Source organism: Microplitis demolitor, chromosome 5 (genome assembly GCF_026212275.2).
Source record: "Microplitis demolitor isolate Queensland-Clemson2020A chromosome 5, iyMicDemo2.1a, whole genome shotgun sequence".
Lineage (NCBI taxonomy): Eukaryota > Metazoa > Arthropoda > Insecta > Hymenoptera > Braconidae > Microplitis > Microplitis demolitor.
The window spans coordinates 930,523-958,245 of NC_068549.1; the positions used below are offsets into that span (position 1 = coordinate 930,523).

A 27,723-nucleotide genomic window follows, 5' to 3' on the forward strand; every position below is an offset into this window, starting at 1 on the left:
TGTCAACTAAAAAAAAAATGTAAAAATAAAAAAGAAAATGAAAGCATTTATAAATAAATAAGTAATGTAATGGGGATTGGAGTAAGTAATGATAACCGATGAAGAATAAATGTAACAATATATATTGTATATATGTATATATCGTTGCATACTCGCATGCGCTGCTCCAAAGATCGATAGACGCGAGCACCGGGTCCGCGTATTACATGTATGACGTCACACGGGTCTGAGAGGGAGCGAAAAGCCGCGATTATTAACGGAGTACGCCGACGTAGACCGAGGGCACGCGAACCTGGTGAAGCCATCCCCATACGAGCCTTCTTCCATATCATCCACTATCATAATCGGGTAAAAAATAACGTTAACGCAAACGCAAACGCAAACGACCACGACGACATCGTCGCCAATATACCGTCGTTTTAACGTTACATTCACAGACTATTTATCGTACAGATAACTTTAAAATTAGTAATAATCGTAAGACTAATAATAACAATAACATCAATTAATATTGTTGTTGTCAATTAAAATAATATAATTTTTCACCCAGATAAGGATTTTTCTTCACACGATCAACATTACCGGCTGTGTAATTCAAATTTACGAAAAATGATTAAATAGTAAATGGTTTATTTTTATAATTTTATTTTACAAGTGACAAGTGTCAATTCAACTTGCGACATTACAAGTAATTATAATAATTAATTATAAATTTAAATAATTAATAATATATTTAAATTTAAAAAAACAAAATGGCAGGATGTCGTGTTTATTAACGTGATTATTATTTAACTAATTTAAATATCAATAATAATTGATATTATTATTATGATTATGATTATTATTACCGCATAATTAAATGTAATTAAACGTACGTGATAAGCAGATATTAATTATAATTATAATATAATAATAAATGAAATTAGATGCGGGAGATAATATTTAAATCTCAAGGTGAACTATCGTGAGTTAATTTAAAACTAAATAATGAATAATTAAGTAAGAGATTAATTAGTACGTTAATAAATTTGTTAGTGGTAAAAAATAGTGATATCGTCGCATTGCCCTGCAGTGGCTGTTGGCGCAGCTGAGCTTAAGTAACCACACACGTTCGAATCACCATATATTTGTATATATGTATTTATATAATACATTTATAACGATAACAGAGCTGTATATATTGAGGACAACGTATACGTATATATACAAGTAAAGGCACGAGGTGAAGTGGGTGGTGGTGTTGAGCTAACACGACCCACAGCCCTACATTCGAGGACAACTAGTCCAAGCTAACTTGCGATATTATATCGTCTCTGCGCACGATTACACTGCTGTTGCTTACATACATTTTTATACATCAGTCAATTCGACATCAGACATCAGACATCCTGTGTGCTGTCTACTTTTATCTATTTATTTTTTTAAATTCGACACAAAGCCGAGTAAGACAAGTGTCATAAAGTTGTAGCTGCGGATCCTGACAACTGTCGTCAGTTGACGTGAGAGGACTCGACGTTGGTACTGAGTTTTTATGAAGGACATCGGGAATAAGTAAAGGTAGAGTTGTGATTGTTGTAATAGTATTAATAATAGTAATAATATTAATAATAATAATAATATTGAAAATTAAGTGGTGACGCGTAGACGAGAAGAAGAACGTCCCCGCGTAAGCGGTGGCGTTAATAATACCAGAGGAAGTGGCGGCGGAACTGGAGGAAGACGAGGTGTGGTGGTGTTTGCAGAGTCAACTGTCGACTCTCCAGGTGGACACAGAGGTTATGGTATAGGGGAGGAAACGGTTGGATCGAGACACGGGAGTGGTACCGGTGATTACCGTTGTGATGTATTGGATTCACCATCCTCATCAGGATCAAACGAGTTTATCGATATATCAAGTGCCATCAGGAGTGCCGGAGCTGGTGGTGTCCCTGGTGTCTGCAGAAGGTCGATTGTGAGCAGAGCGTTGCCGGGTGTGCTGCCTCCAGCCCGCGGCCTGGCCGGGAGTCCGGGTGACGACGAGGTCAGTGGAGGATGGAGTGACCTACGTCGTCATCCCCCGGCACGGATAAGGCACGGAGCTGGCGGCAATAGTAGTTTTGGTACCGAACGGCTGCTTCTCGACTCCGACGAGGAGGAAGAGGAAGAAGAAGAGGATTACAATTACGAGGAAGACGACGCGGAGGAGGAAATATTTAAGGGGGACGAGCTGGAAGTGGAGACGGAGGAGAAGCAGCCGGCAATGTCTAGGCAGTCCAATCGGACCGAACGGGATTTCAGAGAACGCGATTTTAGGGAACGTGATTTGAGGGAACGAGATTTACGTGGCGCATCTTCAGCAGCTCCAAGTGACCACAGGCCGCTGATAGACGAGCATGTACCCAGGAGACACAGGGACAGAGACAGAGACAGAGATCGGGACGCCGATTACGAGTATGAACACAGTGCCACTGCTGCTACTGCGTCTTCCACTCATACCAATAATCCGGTGAGTTTTTTTACCATAAATTATCATCATCATCATCATCATCATTATTATTACTAGTATTGTTTTTACATTTAAATTAACTTAATTTAATTTTGTTTAATTGGAGGGTTGGTTTTTGTCAATGCAGACTTCTGTAGCTTAATATACTATCCGTCAAACGGTTAGACTTTGAGAAAAAAGACCCGGTTTGTGTGTAGTGTAGAATGTAGGTCAGTGTATAAGCTTGATGGAGCATTGGAGGTGTGCGCCTGCTCTGCTGCTACTCGCTTGATGCTCCTATCCACCGGAGTGGAGCAAAGGGATTTCTTCTCCGTCCACGGGCGAACGGGTTTCCTCTCTCGCACGTGCCCTTTATCATCCTCTTTTTCCCTCTTCCTGCTTTACTTCCCTTCCATCTTTCTTATATTCGTATTTATACATCAGTACACATTTATATATATACATATACATATATATGACACATGTATATTTACATGGATGTGTAAGAGCAGACTGCACCTTGACGTCTGCTATTTAATCTACTCGAGTGTTATCCACTGCTGCCAAGGTTAAGTCCGTTTTTTGTTGCTCTATCTTATTATTATTTCTCTTTGTTTTTCATCCTTGCACACACACACTCGCCGCTGGTGAAATAGTTTACCTGGTTCCTAGAATAATCCCAGATAAAAGAGACACGAATCCTCGAAAAGAGTATGCCGGATTCACTAGAGTAGTTTTTAGTCGCGTACTTGCACCTGCGCCTAAAAATAATTTTTTTAAAATAATTTACCGAACACCCGAGGGCTAATTCGCCAACTCGCTATTATATTATATATATATATATATATATATATATATATATATTTATTTTATATGCTACATATATACATATACATGTGAAAAGAGAATGGAGAAACGCCCATAAGTCATTTATTTAACGAATTATTAAAAAGGTTTTTGTTTTTTTTTGTTTTTTTTTTTTTTGTTTATTATTATGATTTATAATTTAATTGTATTTAATTTAAATCGTATATTTATTTGTTGGTTTACGAGGATTTTTGGTAAGAACTTGCGGGTGTTTAATTAAAGGTAATTTATTTTGTTGGGAAAAGTAACTAATGAGCTGCCGCGGGGATTATTTAATGATACATGAGACATGATCAAATTGCAAGTTTATTTTTTTTCTTGCATGTATTTAGCATGAATTATAGCTCAGTTTGTATATAGACATATATATGTATGTATGTATGTTGTTTTAAATAAACCAGTGACGAACAAAGAATTAAAAAGTATTTGTATCGTAAAATTCGGGTATTGTAAAATAAAAAAAAAATAATAATAATAAAATAAAAAAAACCGTTATCTTATAAAATTGACTTGAAACTCAGCACTTGTGAAATGAGTATAAAAAAAAAGGTATCTGATGCGCAAAACCGGTCTGATGAGGGATAATGAAGTTTGGCTTAAATTTTATTTCATACTTGAGTGCAGTTTGATCATTTAAAAAATGTATTTATTTTTTTTTTTTAATTTTTGATTATTAACATATTGTCTAAGTATTGTGGCCAGATATGTGGGTTATATATTTCTGAGATATTTAGTGCGATAGCTTTCACAAGAGATGACAGCTCGAATTTTATTTTGTGATTTCTCAGGGACCGGTAATTTTTTTTTTCTTTAAAGTTTAACTGACCTGATCCTTGTGATCCTGGTCCTTTCTATAAACCTAGTCATCTTTCAGTCAGTCTTTACCTCGACTTAACTTAAAATTTTTAAACTATACATAAATACATATATATATATATATATATATATTTTGGGTGCATACCTAAAATATTGAACAGGTTTCTGGATAATACAAGAATTTTAGGGGAAAGTATTTTTAAAAGACATTAATATTTATTTTAATGGATTAAATTTGACAATATTTACTCACATAAATCTCAAAATTAGTTAACGAGGAAAAAATAAAATATAATAATAAGAAAAATGATAAATAATAAATAAATTTTATTGATAAATCAAAGTTAGTGAAAGTTGATTATAATGAAAGTAGAAACTCGGTATTAAATACTGATACAAATTACATTTTTATGATATTAATATATAAAATACATATGTGTATACATCATTGAGGCAAGTACACATACACGACAATATAATAACACACGATTGGTAATAATTTGGGGCTTACATACATATATCTCTTAGCAAAAGGTTACTTGCTCTTAAAGTAGTCTAGACTCGAGATCGAGACTGTCGAATGATAATTAAAAATATTCGGTGTCGGGCTTATTTTCGAGTCATGTGACGTGTCCTCGTATTACCCACGGGTCCAGTATCTCAGACAGTCGAAAAAAAAAAATAAAAAAAAAACTAAATATTATTTAAATACTACAGAGATCTGGTGAAGATGGGGGATAAGGTTGAGCTAAATGATGGGTGGTCAAATAAAGAATTTATGTTGCTCGTTACCTGGCACGGTTTTTCTGCGAAATTAGCTTCGATTACTCTCATATACGTCTGTGCACACATACACACATTGTAACATGCTTTGGGATACAGATGAGAGAATGAAAAAGATAATATATATATATATAACGCAACGCATTGGTAAAAAGACTTAACTTAAAACCAGCTAGACCAGGTATATATACCAGACTGGAGACGTTTACTCTCTGTTATTATTCACTCGGTTCTCGCTGTATAGGTGCAAAACGCGATTAAGTGAATTCATGAATAATTTAATAATAATAAAATAAAAAAAAAAACGGCGGTTGGATTCAGCACCTGGCTACACTTTTGTCGATTACGTTTACCAAAATTTAAATGTAATTATTGTTATTATATTGATTGTTAGAACAGTACAAATTATGTACTCAGTAGTGAGTAGATGAGCCGTTAAAAAAAATGACAAAGATAAAAATCTTCTATCGCTGAGAATTCTCAGCTCGACGAGGCATGAAAATATGCCGGGGCCATTAATACCCGGCTTTAGCCTCCTATATACACACACACTTATCTAAATCTCCTGATAAAAAGTAAAAAAAGTAACAGAGGACACGGTCCTGTAATTGCGTCATCGCAAAAACTAAAATTGTCTTTAAATAGGTATTAATCAATGATACGTATTTGAGCAGAGCTCCAGTTGGTTTGGCTGGAGACTGGAGGCATTACATGTATGATCAGAAAGCATGCATGCATGTATGTATGTACATAAACACAATAACGTAAGGAGGCTCATTGAAGCGGGCAAAGGGTTTCAGGAGCAGCAGCTCGGAACGGCGAAACCCTCAGAAGCAGCCAACTGCGTGGCTAATTTGAATCCCGTGCGGCAATCTAACGGACTCGATCATCGATCGCTCGTAAAATATTGCTTCAGCGTAGAAATAATATATCGGCAAGTTAAAAAAGGTGTACGGAGAAACTGTAACGTGGAATTGTTTAAAGAAAAAATATATTGAGGTACAGCCAAAGGCTGAAGAATGTAACCAAGTACTTTAGAGGGTCCGCAGGTCTGGAGACCAGACCACGAGCTGAGGACTAGTAAACTTACATTAGCCCGGGTACAAGTCGCTCCAGGTAGTAAAGAAGTAGGTATAGCTATTGGCTATAGGTGTATTATATATATAATCCGTGAACGTAAAAACGCAAAGAAGTAGAATGGAAGTTAGTATAGAGATGGATATATATATATAAGGTTTTGGTTTTTAGTTTGGATTGGGAGGATCGAGGAGGACAGAACTCAGGGAGGGAACGTAGGGACGTTTAAGAAGTAAAAGGTAAGATTCGTTTAGTTTTGGTTGTCGTGTCTGAGTAGTCCTCATCGCCCATCTTACATTACATTAGTCGCCGTCCATCGTGTCTGGTGATGCTGACGGTGGTGTGTGTCTGTGTTGGTAAATGGCAAACCTGAGAAGAGCGTAAGAGAGAAAGAATGTATAAAACAGATGAGTATTTGGTTATATGCGTAGGTAGGTATGTCGCGGCTTTTTCGTTGGGACTTGTTTCTTCTTCCTCTTTTATCTTCACAAAGTTCTTACTCCTCTCGGGCTCCTCTTGGACTACTTGGTTTTGGTCTTAGTCTTGGTCTTGTTATTTTTATTATTTTTACCGTGTGGTAAAACTACTCTAGTGTATTTGGTATAGTGTGGCAATATAGCTAGGTATAAAAGTTAAACAACTACCCCATACCACTTATTATAAGTTATACCTTTGCTTGGTAGGATTGGTAGAATTGGTAGGATTCATTGTCGATGGGTGAACCTGGATGCTGGATACTGGATACACGGATATACCTGCTGCAAAAATGTGTGAGAGCACACAGATGGAAACTGACACACAGAGATGAGGAATACGAGTACATAGGCTCGCATTTGGCGGGGACCAAAAATCCCTCTTGCTCTTCGTACCTCTTCTTCTTCTTCTTGTTCTTCCTTTACTTAGATTCGTTAATACAAGTTAGTTTCATGCTTAGACCAGCGTCCTTCGTATTTTTCCGCTGCCCATTGCCCAGGGACTCGCCGGCACAAATCTTTATACTTAAGGTATAGTTCTTATATATATTGGGCTACTCGAGGATCTACTCCCCGGTAATTTTTGGTCTACGCTCTACGATGAGTCTCCACTATCTCGGGTCTTTGTTTCTTTGTCCACTTGTGTTCCACTCTCGACGTATTTACGTTCTTGTATTTATACCTGATGGTGATCCTGCTGTCTGCCGTAAACTCAAGATCCTTTTTTCGTTAAATCATTAACCAATTGTCATGCAAAAAAGATATATATACGTATACACCTTTCATTTTTTATTATTTTTTACTTTGTCATTTCGCTTAAGGATTTTTCGGAGAACTGGGTATTGAAACCCGGCAAATTGCTAAATATAAATAACCAACTGAACATAAATTAACTTATCTATTTTTTTTAACCTCCCGCTAAGAAAATTTAAAATTTTCAAAAAAAAGGTAGCTTATTATTTTTGCTACGATTTTTTAAAACTTAAAAACCTGCGTCGAGTGGCGCCTAAGTCATTGATTTCAAATTTTTTTCAGCGCTAGATTAAAAAACTGCTTCGAATGCTTTATCAAGCATCGAAGTCAGTTAATTGGTTCAAAAAATAAGCCCAGAAGTGTACTTTCAAGCTCCTCGAGCTCGAATCAGCGGGAAGTTTTGGCGCTGGCCCTGCGGGTCAACCGTTTTCCAGATTTTTTTAAAACTATTTCTCTATCAGGATCGCTCATAGACAGATGATGCTACACTGCAAGACAGGTGCTGCAAGTATCGCATTTCTCAGCATCTAATTCTTATAATTGCTCGATAAAAATTTCAAGATTCCAGCTCCAGATTAGCTGGTTTGGCATAACAGGAGCTCTACTTGTTATTTCAGCACACGTTAACACAATAATAATAACAATAACAGCACACAACAGACATCTAGACATAAATGTAACACTAGTAATTTGTACATACGTCAGATGGCGTCTGTTCGTGACTGCTAGGTATTATATCGAGTCAACAGAAAATAATACATCCAAGTATTAAATATTAGGTTTTATAAATTTGAATTCAAATAAGCTGCGTCCTGTTGTTATTGTTGGCCTTCTCCTACTTCTTCTTCTTCTTCTTCTTCTTCTGCGTGTTCTTTGGTCTTCTTTTGTTCTTTTACTGAGTATACTAGTTCCTGTTTCACATTATCAAGCTGTACCTCAAAGTTATTATTTTAAAAAAAATTCAGTGGGCTATTTCACCGGGAATTTAGATTATACGCATTAACAAAAAAACATACGACAACAGTTCGGGGCCTACATGGGCCTAGTTGGGCCTAGATGCCGACTAGACTGTTACCTATCCCAGCCGATTGTAAAACTCTCTCCTGCTATTATTCTTGGAAATTTAATGTAGATATGTACAGCGGCACACATTAATACGGATATTATACGTATATGTGATGGCGGATAGACATATAGGATAGGATATAATATAGCAATGTGTATATACTTTATTCCCTTTCTCTACCGACAATATTTCTTGTCGTTTTTCTCTCCATACCCATCCGACTAATAAAAGCTAACGTATGGGTTGGCCTCAAGGTCCTTTGGCTAAAATTCTTTGCTCATCATCTTTCTTGCCTCTTATTATTATTTCATTCTTTATTCCACTTGGCTCTCTTTCTTACATACTTATACTCGTTTTTATATTTTTACTTATACTCGATCTCCATCTCCACCTCCACCTCCATCTTCATCTTTATCTTCCTCTCCCTCTCCCATCTCCATCTTTATTTTTATTGGATCCTCTTTTTCTCATTTTCTCACCGTCACCAAAAATATTAAATATAATTAACAAAATTCTCTATTACTCATCGCCGCACACTAACATCCACTATGATACTCATACTCATGCTCACAATAATCATAAACCAAGAATTTATTACATTAATTACAAATCAAATATTTATGTCCGCTTTTTAAATTTTTAACTTCAAAAGTTAAATATTTTAGTTTATACCGATTTAAAAAAAAAAAAAAAAAAAGAAAAAAAAAACGTTCACCAATTTAGTTTAAATAGGCACCATCTGTCGCAGGTCAATCACGTTTTTAGAAACTTAAATTTTTTTCTTAAAATGAGACTAAAGTCTGACAATGCCTTGTGATAATCTTGTGCATTTAAGAGTGCTCACGTAAAAATTTATTTTTACGAATTGCCTGACATCTAGTTGCCGAACAATTAGACCAAACTGATGTATTTGTAATAAGTGAATAAAATGTAGGGGAAGGGTGGGAAAAATGGGACCACTGAGGAAATAATCGATTTTTGTGTATATGAAAACAGTAAATTTTATTTTTTTGACTTGCATATCAATTGGACCAAATTTCCAGTTACCATAGAAAAAAAAATTTTTACCTAAGTGGGCAAAACGGTACCCCCGAAAAAAAGTAAAAAAACAAAATTTGCAATAAAGAAAGATGCCAAAAAAAAAGAGGATTGAAAATTTATAATTTAAATAGAGCGAAGACATAGTATGTATTTTTTTGGTCAAAAATACATTGAGTTCACTGGAAAATTTTGAAAAAAAATATTGGGATACTTAGAATCGTACAAAAATGATGAGAAGAGTCGTAAATTTTTATCCAATTGTTGAGATGGCCCGTTTTTCCCACCCTTCGTATATATATATATTAGTATATATATACTGTCAATTGAACCGTGTTCAAACGCAGACACAAAATCTTTTCATACATATTCACCCATTGGCGTCGAAAAAAGTCTATTGAAAAAAGTAATAATAAAGTAATGAAGGTCATAAAAAGAAGCCATATAGTGAGGCTTTATAACGTACATTTTTTTATATTTTTTTTTATTCGTATTAAAGAATGCGGTATAAAATGTATACGGGGATGAGGACATGCTGTTAGTCTGACTCCGACTGCATTAAACCGGGGTACAGAATGATAATTTGCAGGCCTAAAACTCGACGTGAGGCATGTAGGCCTTATGTTGTTGTTTGTGTATTATATCGTGAGTCTGAGACTTGTAGCTCTACTTGGTGGTGATTGGGCGGGGGTGTGATGAGTCCCAAGTCCAGAATAAAAAGAGCCAACAGAGAAAGAAAAAGACCAAGAGAGAGAGAGGACCAACAAGTCGACTCCATACCTCACATGGTACACTGCACGGTCATTATTTCTTTCTCTCTCCCCATCTCTCCCCAAGTCTCTCTATTTTTATCTAGCTCATTTGCTACCAACTCGTCTTTCATTTAAATAAAAGTGAGTAGAGTAAAGGCCAACAGCAAGAGTTGGCTCAGCGCAATAAGACTGAGACAGTAGAGCTCTAGGCCTCTAGATGAAAACGAGAGCTTCAGCTCCAGCTTCAGCTTTGAGATCAGTAGATACGTCTGTAATCTGGTGTACATGTACGCATGTATGGAGCCATGGATGTACGGATGTTGATTCTTATGGATGTATGTCCATGCCCATTACTATATACATATCTATATATATATATTTAAATGTATATGTGAGTCTGTGGAGGGTGAGGGGAATGTTAAGACTGCGGTCAAAGTGACGAGGGTATGATGTTCTTCTTAATGCCCAACGGCAGGTATATTTTCTCACTTGTTCTTTCTCTCTGACTCTCGCTTATATTCATCTACTTTTATATTATCCATCCATACATACATATATATATAAATATACGTGCTTTTTTATATTCGTAAATTCCTATATATACTATACTCATAATATGTATTGATGCTTATACTCTACACTATTTAAATTTATTTACCTTGGGTTTATGTAGGTAGGTAGGTATGTTGGCTAGTGTGCTGGTATGAACCAAAGGTATGGAGTAAAAATATATATGAGGGAGGAGAATTTAAGTTTGAATTTTTTTTAGTTCCTGGAAATTTAACCATATTTTTTGTGCGTTAATTGTATAGTACAATTATGCCTTTCACGCTTCTAAATTTAACGGTCCAAATTTTTGTAATAATGAGATTTTTTTTTTCTTTTTTTTTTTTTCAAAATTCAATAAATTTGTTTTGCAATTAGCGGAGTTTAAATTATAAATAGAGATAGGAGTTTAAATGATAGCTTTGATGATGATTAAATATAAACACATTATCGAAGAATATGATGGTGAAATTACAGGCCAGGTCTAACGGAAGAGCTTACACACTCACGGAGAAGAAACGTGACCGTGACAGCCTGCAGTTGGTGAATTTAGGCGTGCCAGTGAGAAGACACGTTGTTGTAAGTAATTTACGTAAAAAAAAGTTGACAAAAAAATAAAATAATTGACATTTTAAAGAAGAAAACTTGCAACAAAATTCACTGCACAGATAAAAGTTGGACAAAAAAATTGATAATTTTTAAAATAACGCTTTGGCAAGCTTAGCACTTCACTAAATCGCAGCTTTCGCACTTATTTGACAAACTGCTTGAGCAAAAAAAGCTGCGAAGAATAAATTAACAACTCCAGGCTGTTAAAAAAAAAAAAAGAAAATTGGTCTATTTTCTCGGTATCTCTTCTACTCGCCGGGCTGTAGTTTTAAATTCCTTGCATTCAAAAAACGAAACTCTCTAAATTCCGTCCGTCAATTATTCGTCTCGGTACGTACTTGTCTGCAAAATCCATATTTAAATATTTTTTTTCTATTCAACCGGACAAAACTTTCTCGTTTTAAATTTTCCTGAACATTTTTCATGTTCCCCCGGGCCACCTCACCCCGGAACCGGCGCAAATGGTCACTCTATTGTCCTGTGAAAAGGACCCAAGAATTTAACTGCACGTACACGATTTAAAAGAAAATAAAAATTCATCAAGGTCTAGATTATCTTAAAAACCACCGACCACTTGAAGCCATTGTGCTCGAAAAATCTTTAGCTCGAGCACAAAGACTCATAATAACAACAGGCTAAAGTTAAATTTTCCATTAAAGTAAATTAAATAAAAGTATATTTTAAAAGTTAATAATAATAACAATTAAAATATGTATATATATAAATATAAATATAGCATTTCATGACCTTGTTTTTTTGATCCTCACTTTCAAACAAGTCTATGCGCTTGCCCTCAGTAATTTTTTTTCATCGCTCATCCCTCTTTAACCCACACAATTATTTATTTTTCAACACACATACATTTACTACTTATATATACATATATAAGAGCCTAAGCAGCAACGCGTCAACATTGCTCTCTATTCATTGGCCGCTATGCGCCGAAACAAAACGAAAGAGTGCACACGTTTTTCAAGGATAACGACTATGGCTCCCAAGCTTTAATACCTACCGCAAGGACCTAACGCCGTATTTTTGACAATTGAATTTCAATTATTATTATTATTTTCATTTTCTCACAACTTAATTTAATTACATATTTTTTTTACTCCTAATTTGATTAAAATATCCGCTCCATTTTTAAAAATGAATAATCAACCGTCTGCCGAAAAATTACTCAAGGATAATTGAGTTTTTTTTACTGCAAATTAGTGATGCGAAATTATCATCATATTTATAATTACTCAGATCTGACAGTTGACGTCAAAAATTTTTTGGTCAAAATTTCGATAAATTTTTTATAAAATAATTTTTTGCCAGCATTAAATTTAAAAAATTATCAATTTTTCGGCGGACAATTGACGTCAATTGCCAGAGACTTTCATCACTACTGCGAATAGATCGATGAGTAATTCGAAACTTTAGTAATTATTCCGCGAAAATTAATAAATTAATTTTTTAGTATGTAAAAAAAAGTAACCCCTCGTTGCGGAGGGTTAAAAATTGGTTGATAAAAAAAATGGCTGCAGTGAAACGGTATAAATTTACATGCGCGGTAAAAAACCTAAAGAGGGAAGAAAATAAAATGAATAAGAGGATAGATTAAAGTATAAAAGTATACTTTTATAAGAGTATAGAATAGAGGAGGGATATGAGCATGAGTATGGGTATAAAGTATCCATCCGAATACAACTGACCTTGACTAGGCCCGAAATAAGGTGGTTGGGGTGGCAGTGGTATGGTGTTGCGCGCTATTTCGTAGACCCTATATCCCCTTTACCTTATTTTACCTTTACCTCCTTACCGTGGCTCATTCCTCGGTTTTTTATACCTCTTCCTCCTTCTCCTTCTTCTCCTCCTCTTTATCTTCCTCTTCTAATTCTTCCTTCCTCGTCGGGAACCCGCGGTCCCCATTATCGCGTGCTCCCTTTACTTAACTCGTGGTGATGCCACACGGACCCTGTAGTTCTGCATTCGCAGACTCCTCCATCAAGGACACTAAAAAAAGTACATTAGACGAAAACACGTTGCCATTATACACGACGACAAGGCTAAAAATTATACTCTATGGTATACTGCCAGGGTATCTACAGATGAGATGGAACCAGCCAACACTATACGACTAGTTACTACCACACACTCAATTTTATTCTCTCCCTCTCTCTTATATACATCACTCTTTTTTTTTATACTTATTTTTTCTCGTGGTTTATTATTCTCCTTTTGCGGCATCATCAGTGTACCTGTGGCCAAACCTTGTCTCTCTTTTTCGGGTACCACACTAAAGTCTTTGTAACTATAAGATAACTACGTCCTTTCTTCAAAGTCAAAAAAATTATTTTTTTTTTTTTTAAATTTATGTATAAAAATATTTGAGTACATAGAAAATTATCAGTGTCTACTTTATCAAAACTCGAAAAAAAATAAATTTGTTATTTTAATTAATGATAAATACTATCATTTAATAAAACTGATTAAATCTTTAAACTAAAATGATTAAAATATCCAGAGTTTGATTTTATCAAAAAAAAATAATTATCATTATTATTATTTTTTTTTTGGTTTTTTATTTTATTTTATTTGTACTCATACTAGTCAAGATCAAGGTCAGCTTTTGTCAGTCGATAGATATAATGGTTAAATTCAAGTTTTTTATTCGAGAGTTAATTTACTAATTTAAATTTTAAATTTGAAAATTTTTTTTGAAGTTAATTGTAAATATTGAATGCGCATGAGCTTTTGTAAAATAATTTTTAGCATTTGGGTGTAGGTGAATTTATTAAGTACATTTAATGGCAGTAGGTAAACGATAAAACGTGTAAACAGGTTTCCTTATACGGATTTCGTGTCTCATACGCATCTTATTTTATTTTTTATTATCTTTATTTATTAGTTTTTTATATTTTTTGTGAGTTCACTCGCGAGTGAGGGAGATAAGTCGAGATGTGAGAGAGACGGAAGTTAATACTTTACTTACTTTTATATTTATATATTTGGTAAATGTATTTATTATTAAATTATTCATATTACGGGCACATAAATCCAGAATATTAATTTTAACGATTGCGAGTAACATTTTTTATTTTTAAATTATTTTATTTAATTAAACTTGGACTTAGTTCACTGGAAAGTCCAATGAATTTAAAATTTCATTTTTTATTCCACGTTTAATTTTTTAATTTTTAAGATATTAATTAGATCTGAGGCTTTTTTAGCGTTAATTAGTCCCTGGGAGAGTAATTTATCAAAAAGTTTTTTTAATTATTGGAAAAAATTTGCTACTTTTTTTTTATATCAATTAATTACTCAGTATTTCAATTCATTAATTTTTTTTTTCAAAAGAAAAATTTCAAACGTCTTTTCAAAATTTATTTAAAAAAAAAAAAAATCATAATTTTTAAAAATAGAAAAAAAAAATAAAAGCAATTAAAAATTTATTTACGGCAATAATCGACCTCTCGTGGTACTGATCGGAGTTTCTTACTCGAGTCTTAGGTAACTCAGAAAAAGTTCTACCTTATCAACATCGCTTTTAAAAAATATATATATACATATTTTTTAAAATAAAAAACTCAAGGTTCTATTAAAAATAAATAGATATTTATTTATAACGATCTTTAATTACACCTTGAAGGCAACTGAAGCTCTAATCCTCTCCTCTCTTCGCAATGTCTATTTATAAATAAAAATTTCTCGGAGAATAAAAAAATAGAAATAGAAATATTGAGGAAGTGAGTTAATGTTTATAAAATCCCGAGGAAAATAAATGATACCGATTATATTTATATTACAATAATAAATGACTAGGAAATAATATAACAAATATATATAATAATAATAAGTAATTTAAAAAGGCGGCAGCCGATTGCTGGCAGTAGTAAATTTGAGTTTATTTATAGCGTAGGAGGTTGCGTCGCGTTCCAAAATCATCAGCAATCGCGAGGGCTAGACAGTCATCAAGTCATCGCGTCCGTGCTATCCGCGTTTTCAAATTTTTTTTATATATATATATACATATATAAAGTTTTTAAATTTACTATTACGCCAACAGTTACCCGTCAAACTACGCTAGATTTATATTAGTTTTCAAGTTCCTCTCAAAGTTTATTTTTGTCCGCGAAGAAAAAAAAATTCAAAATATCACTTAAATAAAACCCAGAGAAAATAATTATGCTGGTGATCTAAAACAATAATCCTCTGAAATAAATACCCGTGTAAAATAATTAAATATTTTTTATGACTCAAATAATCGAAAAAATTGGCAGTTACGTCACAGAAATTATGAAAATGATCAGCTGACAAATAATTAATAATAAATAAAAATAATATATATTTTTTATTACGTTCCAATTTCAATAGTCTTTTTAAAAATAGTTATTTTTTTTTACCAGTGTATATAAATTATAAATAAATAAAATATAAAAAATGGCGCACCATTTGCGTCCTACACGTCAATACAAACCATTCGGCAGGAGAAAGGTAAATAATAATAATAAAGAAAATATCAATGAATATGAATTCAGTTTATTTATATATTTGGGGATTAATGATGTGTGCGAACTCTATGTAGATAAAATATATATATACCAAAGAATAAACTTATTTTATGAAAAATGATAACATCTTGAAAAATAACAAGTAGGTGGGAAATTTAAAACTAGAGAAAAATTTGAATTAGGCAATCTATTTAAATGAAATTGCTGTAGGTCATCAGTTGATTTTCAACAGAGTAATTACGACACAGAAAAAATAATTTCTTGGCGCAAGAAATTTTTTAGCCAAAAAAATTTTTCCTCGCCCTTAGAAAATTTTTTTTTTCAATTCATAATTTTGTCCGGTCGATTTTTAATTTTTATCGATTTCAAACAAATGACAAAAGAAAATTCAATTCCCCGTTAAAACGTACAGTAATTACATTGAAATAATTATTTTTATTAAAATTATTCTCATAATTTTCAAATTTACCATCTACTTGTCATTTTTAAACATCTTTTTGTTAACTTTTGTTAAATAATTTTTTTCTCTGGTATAAAAGTGTTGGAATTGTACTTAGCGCGATTTTTTTCACAAAGAATCAATTTTTGGCAGGATATATATATATATATATATATATATATATATATACATATATATATATATATATATATATGTATAGATGAAGGGTGAAAGTGATAAAAAAAAAGTTACACGGGTGCAGTGGCCGCGTTGTCGCAAAATACAATTGAAATACCAGAGAACGAAATTTGAGAGCCAAGGTGTTGTACACCAACGCCAAAAGTTATTATATTTATTTCTCTCCTTCTCATTCTTTTTTACTCAGGTTTGCTCGAATACTCTTACTCTACTTCATACGGGGTTTGCGATCGATATAGTATATTAACTCACGTACGAGGGGCATGCGGGTGTAAAAACTTGTCCCTCGCCACCTAGTGGTCACTTGAAAAACTATCAAATTTTTTTTCAAACATCATTGAAAGTCATTGAGAGTTTTTTTACTCACACTAAATTTTAGTAAAAAAAAAAAAAGTCATGTAAGACCGAAAGGCAATTTGTACTTTTAATTAATTAAATAAATTAATTTTGTACACGAATTATAATTTGTTAAGCAGAATAAAAATGTGGGAGTAAGAAAAGTAAAAACGATTTAAGATTAAAGATTAACATTAACGACATAAGGGCGAGTCTCTCGTTGGGGTAAAAAACAAGGGGTCGTTGATTCAATCAACGACACACGAGGACTAGAATCTCTCTGCGCATGTGTTACTAATATTCATTTGAATGTCTATATATCTATATATATATTTTTGTATCTAGTACGTCGGCGCCAAAGCTTCAGTGGCCTCGGATCCGCGCTACATCCACTTTTCCATAAAAAATTAACCCTCAGTATAAAATAAATTATTATACCACAATCTTCCTTCGCGCCTTCTTATTCGGCTCCGTTTGTTCAAATCGAACTAAATCGCCGTAAAAAAAAAAAAAATACTAAATAGTAAAATTTATCGTGCAGGTAAATGAACTTTCCGCGACAAATGCGGCTGGTGAAAATCCACATACAGTTATAACAATAACAGCAATAATTAAATATAATAAAATTTGTATGGGTCGACGAAAATATTCAGGTGTTATAAAATATGTGAAAATAAATTGTCGCAAGCGTGAAAAAAAAAAAAATATTGTAAATACTTATCAGCGCAATGCGGCATTGTATTATCATCGTACAACTTGAGTCAGTGAATGAAATGTCGGTCAATGTGTCTCGGGCTTTTGAACTTTACCGTAATCATCATGTGTATTCGTAACTCCATTACATTTTATTTTAATCTCTGCTCTGTTTTAAATTAATTCATCGTCTCTTCTAACAATCACATAAATTATCAGTCCAGCCATAAAATAATTAACTGTTTTAATAAATAAATAATAATAAGTGTTATTTAAGAAGAAGAGCTGCGCAGTGACAATTATTTGTTTACTGCGTGGCTCTTTTTTCGGCAATGATAGGATATAATCAACATAATTCTGGCTACAATAAGCTCTTCACCCAGGTATTAAAAACATTTCTTTTTTTTTTTCTTTCAAATTTTAATGCTTGAGATTATGCGGCAGCGCTAAATTTAAATTTGAATTTAAATTTAATTTTTTTATTTAAAGTATGTAGTATTTTTTTGCGGTGTTCCTATTGGGTTATTTGTGTAGTGACCTCGATATTGGATAAAATACAGGCGAATGATTACAGATATTTAAGAACCGCTTGAGAAGCCATGCAAATATTTATAGGGAACTTCGTATGAGGATAATTCAAGTGTGTAAATATTCAAGTTCATCGATTATTTTTTTCTCCATTTTCTTAGACGCTGTAAAACTTTTTTTAGATTGTAAGAATAATCATTGAGGAGTTGAACTGGAAGCGTAGGTTGGGAGTTATAATAAGAAAATCCGAAAAAAATGATAAATGTATTGTTAAATATTGTAAATATGCGCATGACTATAGATTGTGGCATTTGGCACTTATTCAAAAGCTTTATGGGTAAAACAGGGTGAGTCGAGGCCGTTGCTAAGGATACCGTACCCCCGAGACGACGTCTACGACACATCAATTTAATTTTTAAATATTTTATAAATTATTATTATTTATTTATTTTCTGTAGCTTTGGAGCTTCGGTTTTTTTTTTTTTTTCAAGGAGGTAAAATGGTGGATGCAAGCTTCTTGGTAATAATTAATTAATTACATAATAAATTAATTTTTTTTTTAGGGCTCGGCAGATTCAAATTATTCCCAACCGAGCTCAGATCTTTCTCTTGACGAAGAAAAAGAGAGTTTACGGCGTGAAAAAGAGCGACAGGCACTTAATCAGCTCGAAAAATCACGGGTAAATATTTTTTTTACTCGGACAAAAAGAAATTTTGAAAACTTATAGATGGAATTAATTATACGTTTGAAAATATGGTAAATTTTCCCTTTTTTTAATTGAAGACACGTGATAGCGAAAATTACTTGGTGATGTTACCAATTTTGAAACCCAGTTCCCGATTCATGTATTGGGATTTTGAGTATGACCGTAAAGAAATAATTTTTGAAAAAAAGGTGAAATTCAAATTACTGAAAGAATCAGGACAAAATTTTGCTCACTGGGTTCATAAATTTGGTCCTACAAAGAAAATAATTTTTCATATGAAATTTGAAAATATTTAAACTCTGAAAATTATATAAATTAATACAAAAACTATCAAACATTAAAACGCAATCACAATAGAATATGCAATTGTTATTAGTTTGCATTTTAGTTTCTTAGAAAATGTTTAATAAATTTTATTAATAGTCATAGTAATCAAATAGTCAAAATAAATTTTAATTTTCAAATTAGGAGACGCAGAAAATTTTTTCTCTTAAAATTACCGTACAAATTATTTCAAATAATTCCATGTACGCAAGGGAAAAAATTTTGTGGGTAATTTTAACTAAAAAATTTTCTGTGTCAAGTTTTCAATGGCCTAGTAAATTTTATTAAAAGTATTTTTTCATTGCCTGTGTTTATTATTAACTCTTAGCCCGATGTCTGTCCCTGTGTGTTAATTAATGAATATTAAAAAAAATGTACACAGTTAAAAAAAAAATGTATTTATAGACAAAACCGGTTGCGTTTTCTGTGAGAACAAACGTAAGTTACGACGGATCTATCGACGATGATTCACCAGTCCATGGATCCGCAGTCAGTTTCAATGTTCGTGACTATCTCCATATTAAGGTAAGACCATTAATAAAATATTTATGTTAATTACAAAATCATTATCCGCTCGAACCCTCTTTATTTGCTCGACTTATCTTTTCCTTGTCATTGTCAGTAAGAAAATATCAACCCCGGGCGGTAAAAATAGTTTAATTTTGAATTATTTATGTGCAGGAAAAGTACGACAACAACTGGTGGATCGGAAGGCTCGTGAAAGAAGGCACCGATGTGGGTTTCATTCCCTCCCCCGTGAAATTGGAGTCACTTAGGGTCCAAGCCAGCACCGCACGTGGTACCAAAGGTCTCTACTCAACGCGAGGTGGCTCCTCGAGTAATCTCGGTGAAAGTGGAATGCCATCACGTGGATCTACGCCTCCCACACCAGGTAAGAATATTTGTTTCCATTCGCCCCATCGTCATTTACTCTAATTAATTAATTAAATAATTTATTTATTTTTAGGTGACGACAGTGATAGTGTAGGTAATGTAAGACCTGGAAGAACAACATTGACAACTCCTCCGGCCAAGGAAAAGCGAAAAAATTTTTTCAAAAAGCCGGTAAAAATTATTTTAGTAATTTTTTTTTTTTTTTAAATATTTATTATTATTATTATTCATAAATATTTTTTTTTTTTTGCAATCTGGTTCTAATAGTCCTACGTAAGTGTAAAAAATTGATTATAAATGTTAAATGTCCTCGTAATTAACAATTTGAATTTAAATGTCTCAGTGTCATAATTTCTAGAGTTAAAAATTTCTTAAAAATAAAAATTTTTTGTAGGAAACTGCGACGCCGTATGACGTAGTACCTTCAATGAGACCAGTTGTACTTGTAGGGCCATCCTTGAAGGGCTACGAAGTAACGGATATGATGCAGAAAGCGCTTTTTGATTTTTTAAAACACAAATTCGAAGGACGGTAGGTTTTTAAACTTAATTATTTTACAAATTAACTATTGGGGTAACGTAAATGAATTTTTAAAATGGATTACAGGATAATAATAACGAGGGTAACGGCGGACATATCGCTGGCGAAGAAATCTCTGCTGAACAACCCTACGAAACGTGCGATAATGGAACGATCAACGAGCCGAGGTAATTGTTTAAATGAGGTCCAGCAGGAGATTGAGAGAATATTCGAGCTAGCGCGGACGCTGCAGCTGGTCGTCCTGGACTGCGACACGATAAACCATCCCTCGCAGTTGGCCAAGACGAGTCTGGCGCCGACGATTGTTTACTTGAAAATATCATCGCCAAAAGTACTACAGAGACTGATTAAATCGCGGGGTAAATCCCAGACCCGTCACCTCAACGTTCAGATGGTCGCTGCGGAAAAACTCGCACAGTGTCCTCCGGAGATGTTTGACGTGATACTGGACGAAAACCAGTTGGATGAAGCTTGCGAGCACGTCGCCGAGTACCTCGAGGCATACTGGAGGGCAACCCATCCTCCGGTTGTCGCACCGGTACCGCGTGTTATGGCCACGGCTTCTGACGCGCCTGTCGACGTTCTTGCACCTCGTGTGCCTTCAGGTACTTTTTTCATTTTTAATATTTTATTATATTGCAATTACTTTAATTATTTTATCACACAGGATATTTTAAGTTAATTACGTGCCGACGATTTCTATTATTTTCTTTCTTATTTTATTCTTATTTTTTTTAATTTTAGAGATTCATCAAACGATTTTCGTTCAGTCTTTTTAATAAATACGATAGTGACACTCGTGTGTTGGGTTTAAATATTTAAAATCAAAAAGCGAATTTATAATTTTTTTTTAACGTCAATTGTAAGTCAATTTTTTATAATTTAAATTTATTTATAGAATTAAAAGCTAATTTTGAAAAGTCAGGTTCTAATTTTTTTTTGCCTGCAAAATATTTTGTGATTAATTTTTGTGAAAAATTTTTTGAAATAAAATATATAAAAAATCTTGATAGAAAATTTTAAAAATCGACTTTATATTCAAAATCAAAAGCCAAAAGTCGAATGTACTTGAAGTAACAATTCTCATTTATAAAAATAAATTATCAACACAATATTCGCTTTCTGACTCAAAATAAATAATAATTTTTACAACTAAGTGGCATAATTATCTCGCACAATAAAAATATTTGTCTATAATTATTTATTTATTTTTTTTTTCACATAAAATATTAGGCGGCCGACATGATTCATACTACGCTCACGATTCCAGAGGTAACAGAAACAGTTACGTTTGTATTCACAATTAATTATTACAACAACAATTATCATCAATTAAATATAATTACGTAATGTAAATGCAAACTACCTAATTGAATGTGTACGCAATTTATCTTAAACAATTTTCTTTTAAACTCTTGCCTGTTCTATATCTCATAACTTCTCTTTTCTACTCTCTATCTCTCTACTATTATTATTATTATTTTACCTAAACTTAAATATTTATTGATCGATCGATCGAAAGTCGTTGAATTGAATCTCATATCACCCTCACTCTCAATCACCTTTAATTCAATTTAAATAATTAAATTTATTTTTAAATTTGAGTAGCAATCGAGTCGCGGGTAAAATTTTCCCAGCAGGAAACTGTACCTCGGATGTTTTCAGTTTTTACTCCCACTCTGGATATTATTTTATGTACTAAATACTTCCCCCCACCTTTCCTTGCGCATGCGCAGATTTTAAATAATCAGTAGTGGGGGCGATTTCTTGTTCATTCTCTTTCTGGAAGAAGTTTACTTTGAATCTCCATGTCTATTTATTTTCAGCATCTATGTATGGGTCTGCACACATATATCAACCCCAGTGATAAGTTATCATTATTTTACAATCGCGTTAGTCATATTTATTTATTTATTTCATATATTTTAATTATTATTTATTTTTATTTTCTATTTTCACTTTATCACTCTTTCTTTCTTTCTCTCTCTCTCTCTCTCTTTTCTTTGCTACTTTAAAAAAATTAATTATTATAAAAAATTTGCTGCATCATCCGCTACTTAATTATTTTTTTTAATTAACATAATTATTAAAAATAATTTATAATTACCATTTTTATTGTTAGAAAATTACGATATTATTTTTTTAATTCATTTCATTACTTCGGAATTTTATGAAAGAGAATAATTGATAAAGTCGGCTTGTAAAATTCATTTATCAAATATATTTATTATTAATTATGATAAATAATAATAATAATTATTATTGATTTAAAAAAAAAGTGATAGATCCGGTAGCTGCGACAGGAATCATCCGAAAAGCGACAAGAATGAGTATTAGGAAGTGAAATAAATATATAAATATATATGAAATCAAGATGTATAATTAATTGTTGAAGATAGTATATATATATAAATAATTATTTTTATATTGTGACGGTTCGCACCCAGAGATGAGTGTGATAAAGAGAAAGAAAGAAAGAGTTAAAATATTTTTTTCCCAAGATAATAGTGGACCAATATAAAAATCAAGAGTATTATGTATAGAGAACCCATCTATTTATTATTTAAGACTAAGAAGATAATTATTTAAAAAAAAAAAATACATTAAATAATAATATTTTTATATAAAAATTCATTGCCAAAGTCTGAGTCGCGTTAGTAAGTACCGTATAGTTATTGGCATGACACGGGTGCGAATGCGTCTTGTAAACTGTTTTTTTTTCTCATTCAAAAGATAATTAAAAACACACAAAATTTAAAAAATAAAATGAAACACGATTAACCGATTTTATCAATTCATTCTTGGTTTTAATTGCAAGGGCATCTGTAGACTAGGATTTTGATTAATATCAATAACTTAGATAGTTTATTATTAATATGTGACAAATACAAAATGGAGGATTATTATTATTTTTAATTTTTTAGTTACATCTAATGTGTGACTTTATATTTATTTGTGTGGCGAGCATGGAGTTTAATTTTTTCAAATTTTGGTGGTAAAAAAATTTTGTATTTTTTTTTTTTTATTTATTCAAAAAGTAGTTAAAAATAAATTTACTGAATTATTAAAAGGAAATTTTTAATTAAAAAATTAAATATAAAATTTTTTGAAACCAAAAGAAAAAAAAATTAATTTGAATTCACAAAACTGCGTAATAATATTAATCTTAAAGATTTTTCATCGCCTATGTGTTGCATGTTTTATTTTTCTCAAGTGAATTGCATTTATAAAAAAAAAAAAAAAAAAACGACCAAGACTCGTCATGTGTTAAAACCTAAAAATCTTTACAAATTAATTATTAAATTTAAATAACCTTAATTAAAAAACCCTAGCCAATTTACTAATACTCATTTAAAATTACAGGACAAAGTGCGTACGGAGGAGCCCACGGGAGCACCAGGAGATCAAGATTAGAGCGCGGGACCCGCGAGCGGAACCACGAGCGCGAGCTTGAGCGTGAGCGCGAACGTGAGCGCGAACGCGAGCGCGAGCACGACTATGGGACCGAAGAGGAGTCTTATCTGAGTGGTGGCGTCGACTACGGAAGCGTTTCCCGACGACGTCCTCAGCAGGACTCTCGAGCGCTTAATGCCATTTAGGAGCTGGAGCCCCGGGGCTTGTCGCTAAGATGTCCCCATTTGAAGACCACCGCCCTTTAGGAAAATTTAATAAACAAACTAAACAATTTATTAATTAAATTAAATTAATTAAAAAAATAAATAATAATAATAATAATTAAACAAGTAAATTAAATAATGTTATATCCTGTAATTGTTTATAAAAAGGCGACACGATCGCCGACGAATTGTTGGACCCTCGCGGTTCTATTTGAAGAGAAAAGGACACTCCTTTATATTATTATTATTATTATTGAATTTTAAATGTTTAATAGTAATAAATAATTAAAAATATATGATAAATAAATAATATTTCCTCTTGTAGTCCATTGACTATTTATCATTATTATTAATTATATTATTATAATTACTAATTACTATTAATTGTTAATATTATTTTTTCTTCTTGTTGAAGACCGACCAATCCTCTTATATATATATATATTTTTTTTTTTTTTATTTTATTACATTAGACAATTTTATTATTTCAATGGTATGTTTATATATATATATAAATATATATATATATTTTTTTTTAAATTGTAATTAATAAAAAAAAAATGAATAATGAATTTTAAAAAAAATGACCTGTGTTAAATAATTTTGAATTGTGTATTTTTGAAGTGACTATGAAAGCCTCCGGGGCAACAAAAAAAATATTGTGGCGAAAAATTTTAATTGTCTAAGTAAATAAAAAAAAAATAAGTAAATAAATTTATAAAATATTGTTATTATTATTAATAATAAAACGTAATGTCGATGGCGATTGACAAGAAAATAAAACGCTAAAAAAAGTGGTAAATTTTAAAAAGTAATTAATAATAAATAAAAGGAACAAATTTTTAGTGTACGGATCCTTTGGGTCGGTAAAATTTAGAACGCTGTTTAAAATTTTAATAAAAAAAAATATAAATAGTTATATTTAATATAAATTGTACTGATAATGGCGAGAGACAATTGTAGCCAAAGTGTTTTTAAATAATTTTGAAAAAAAAAAAAGTTTATTTGAATTTTATTAGATAGGAAATTTTTTCGTTGCCAAATTAATGCGCTTTTGTTATCTTTAAATTAATTACTATTTATTTAATAATTATTTGAGTCGATAGGCTGACAATTTAAATCGGCTGATTTTATTGTAACGAAAAAATGTAAAAAATGTGATTGTAAAAAAAAAGTTTGAAAAGAATTTTAAATTGCATGTTTAGTTGCATCAAATGACTAATTAATTGATCGATGATCATCAACACTGTGTAGATCACTGTAGGTAAAATTTATATACATATATACAGAATATAAGAATTTTTTGGCGCGAAATTTTCACTTGGTTCAAAAAATTTTTTTATTATAAATTGAAAATAAAATTTTCTTAGAATGAGAAAAAATTTTCTTGAGGTGAAAATGAATTTTTCGCGCCAATAAATTTATATTTTCTGTGTAAATTAAAAAATATTTTCCAATTTTCATGACTTATAAAATAACGCACACGCTATTCGTGTAAATAGATGAAATTAAAAGAGATTATATTATTATAATTATTAATATAAATATGAATTTTATTACTCTGGCGAGTGATTGATAAATAAATAAATAAATAAATGAAATAAAATATAAAGATGAATATATTTGTTGCAATTTTGGCATCAAAGTTATAATCGAAGCAGTTGTAAATAATGTAATTGAAGAGTAATTAAATAATCAAGTATTTAATTGATATTTAAGCAAGCATTGAGACTTAAAAGATTATTGAGTGTTTTAAATTTTTGTCTTTATCCCGATTGAGGTAAATATATAAAAGCGAAATGACGAAACAAAATAAATAATAATAATACTTGATCGGTAGGTCAAATATCATTAAAAAAACATAAATAACGTAAGTGATTGCACTTAAATTTTTCTATTCACTCATTTGCAAACTAGTTTGATACTAAATAAAATTAAATAAATAATTAAGCTAATGAGTAATGAATTTTTACACTCGATTTCAGAGTTAAATTATTTAAAATTTATTATAATAAAAGAAAAAGTAAAAAAAAAAATAATAATAAAATTTAATGAAAGTTTAATAAATTTATTTAAATTGTCAGATTAGTTTTATTTGTTTGTCGTTATGTCAATGCTGTGATGTCTAAGAAAATTGTAAGAAAATAACGAATGAAAGATTAATAATGTTGCAAAAACGTATTTCTCAAATCTTCCTTAAGAAATTACCACGCATTTTAATAGGAATTTTAATTCCTGTTAAATAAATTTTCCCATGAAAAAAAAAATTAATAAAGAAATTTAAAAAATATTGGGTTTTCTTAATTATTTTATAATGATCTTTAGTTTTTAATTAAATAATTTTGTCACCAAATTTGCAGATAATTTTTACAGAATAAAATGGCAGCAGAATATGATAAAAAAATATTAAAAAAAAAAAAACACTTGAGTGTTTGAACAAACCTTGGCGGAGAAATAATATGCAGAAGGGTGTCCTAATACACTTGGAGATTTGATTTAAATTGCTCCAAGTGTATTGCAGCTAAAAAACGTCACTTAACTGCTATTTCCCACCAGACGATGCCAGATGAGATTGCTCAGGAACTAGGAAGGTATCAGCATCAGCCATCTGCAACTCTTTGCACTAGCACTGAACACTCAACACTTAACAACACCACAGACACTTTACACAATTTGAATTTTACAATCACTGCACAATTTAATTAAACAATAACTTTTATGGATAATTAACGACGCCACTGCAATATGTTTCAATTCAAACGTAAAAAAGGATCTAGACGACTACTGCCATTGTCTATGATACTGACTGCCGCTATTGAACCGTCAGTTGGTACTATGAAATCGATTTTGCGATAAAAAAAAAAATCTAAAAATATGCACCTGTAGAAAATTAAAAAACTATTAGTGCAATTTTCTGAAATATTTTTTTTTTTTTTTAAATTGTTGTTTTTAAAAAAATTATTAGACGGCTAATTTCAGTATTAAGAATTTCAAATTAATAAAACGAATGACGACGAACGCCGGTAACTGAAAAATAAAAAAAATGGGACGATTTAATAGTTGTTATTTTTTGTTATTCATATTTTAAGTACCGATAAAATTATTATTACGAAATGTTCATTGAGTGGTAGAGAATATTTGAAGACACGAGTTTCAATTTATTTAAACAAAAAAACACTGAATTTATTTATTTAATCACGACTTGGATACTGCCTGAGTTAATGCGATGGCGTCACAGTGAAGTTTGACGCAGAACACTTGCGCAGTTGTAGAGACGGTTGGTACGACCTGCGCAGTAGACAAAGTAGACACGCGCGTGCGCAGAAACCAGTCAGTCTCCCGCGTCAGTTAATGTATGGCATGATTATAAGCATATAGATCTTTTAAAATTATTTTTTGTTTAATGATAAATATTTAAATATATCAAATTACGTGTGTCAGTGATCGTGAAGTGAATAATAAACTAAAATCAGTTCCGACGTAGTCCTCACGTTGTTATACGCCATACTGGTTGTCGAATTTTTAATTCATAAATAAATATTTAAATGATCTAGTTTTATTAAAAATATTATTTTAAAATTATTCTTATGCATTAGTGATTAATTACTTGCATAAATTTAATTTTTTTTGTAAGTTTTTATATCTTTAATTTAATACGTTGGAAACCGGTGGTATACAAATAGTCGCAGCGAGAATAAAAATGGCGG

At 31.7% G+C, this 27,723-nt stretch overlaps 1 protein-coding gene across 8 annotated transcripts; it reads left to right on the forward strand.

Moving 5' to 3' along the window:
- The first annotated feature begins 898 nt into the window (after positions 1–898).
- Positions 899–24,431, forward strand: LOC103569246 (voltage-dependent L-type calcium channel subunit beta-2). 8 transcript variants are annotated; one of them, XM_053739398.1, is made up of 11 exons: positions 899–1,557; positions 1,632–2,485; positions 11,113–11,214; positions 18,498–18,614; positions 19,371–19,490; positions 19,647–19,857; positions 19,933–20,030; positions 20,254–20,390; positions 20,466–21,004; positions 21,633–21,683; positions 23,763–24,431. In XM_053739398.1, exons 2-11 carry the CDS (start codon positions 2,240–2,242, stop codon positions 23,996–23,998), a joined length of 1,857 nt encoding a protein of 618 aa, XP_053595373.1. In that variant the 5' UTR covers positions 899–1,557; positions 1,632–2,239; the 3' UTR covers positions 23,999–24,431. The 8 variants fall into 8 exon arrangements, with proteins under 8 accessions (XP_053595373.1, XP_053595374.1, XP_008544669.1 ...); XM_053739399.1 differs by having other exon boundaries at positions 899–2,485; positions 21,633–21,671; XM_008546447.3 differs by lacking the exon at positions 21,633–21,683 and having other exon boundaries at positions 899–2,485.
- Positions 24,432–27,723: the final 3,292 nt, after the last annotated feature.

Bases quoted from the DNA above. Each gene is read 5' to 3' on its own strand.
- LOC103569246 (XM_053739398.1), top strand. From the start codon at position 2,240: ATGTCTAGGCAGTCCAATCGGACCGAACGGGATTTCAGAGAACGCGAT. The intron at 19,491-19,646 runs GTAAGACCATTA...ATTTATGTGCAG, and splicing joins GTGACTATCTCCATATTAAG to GAAAAGTACGACAACAACTG. The intron at 20,391-20,465 runs GTAGGTTTTTAA...AATGGATTACAG, and splicing joins AAACACAAATTCGAAGGACG to GATAATAATAACGAGGGTAA.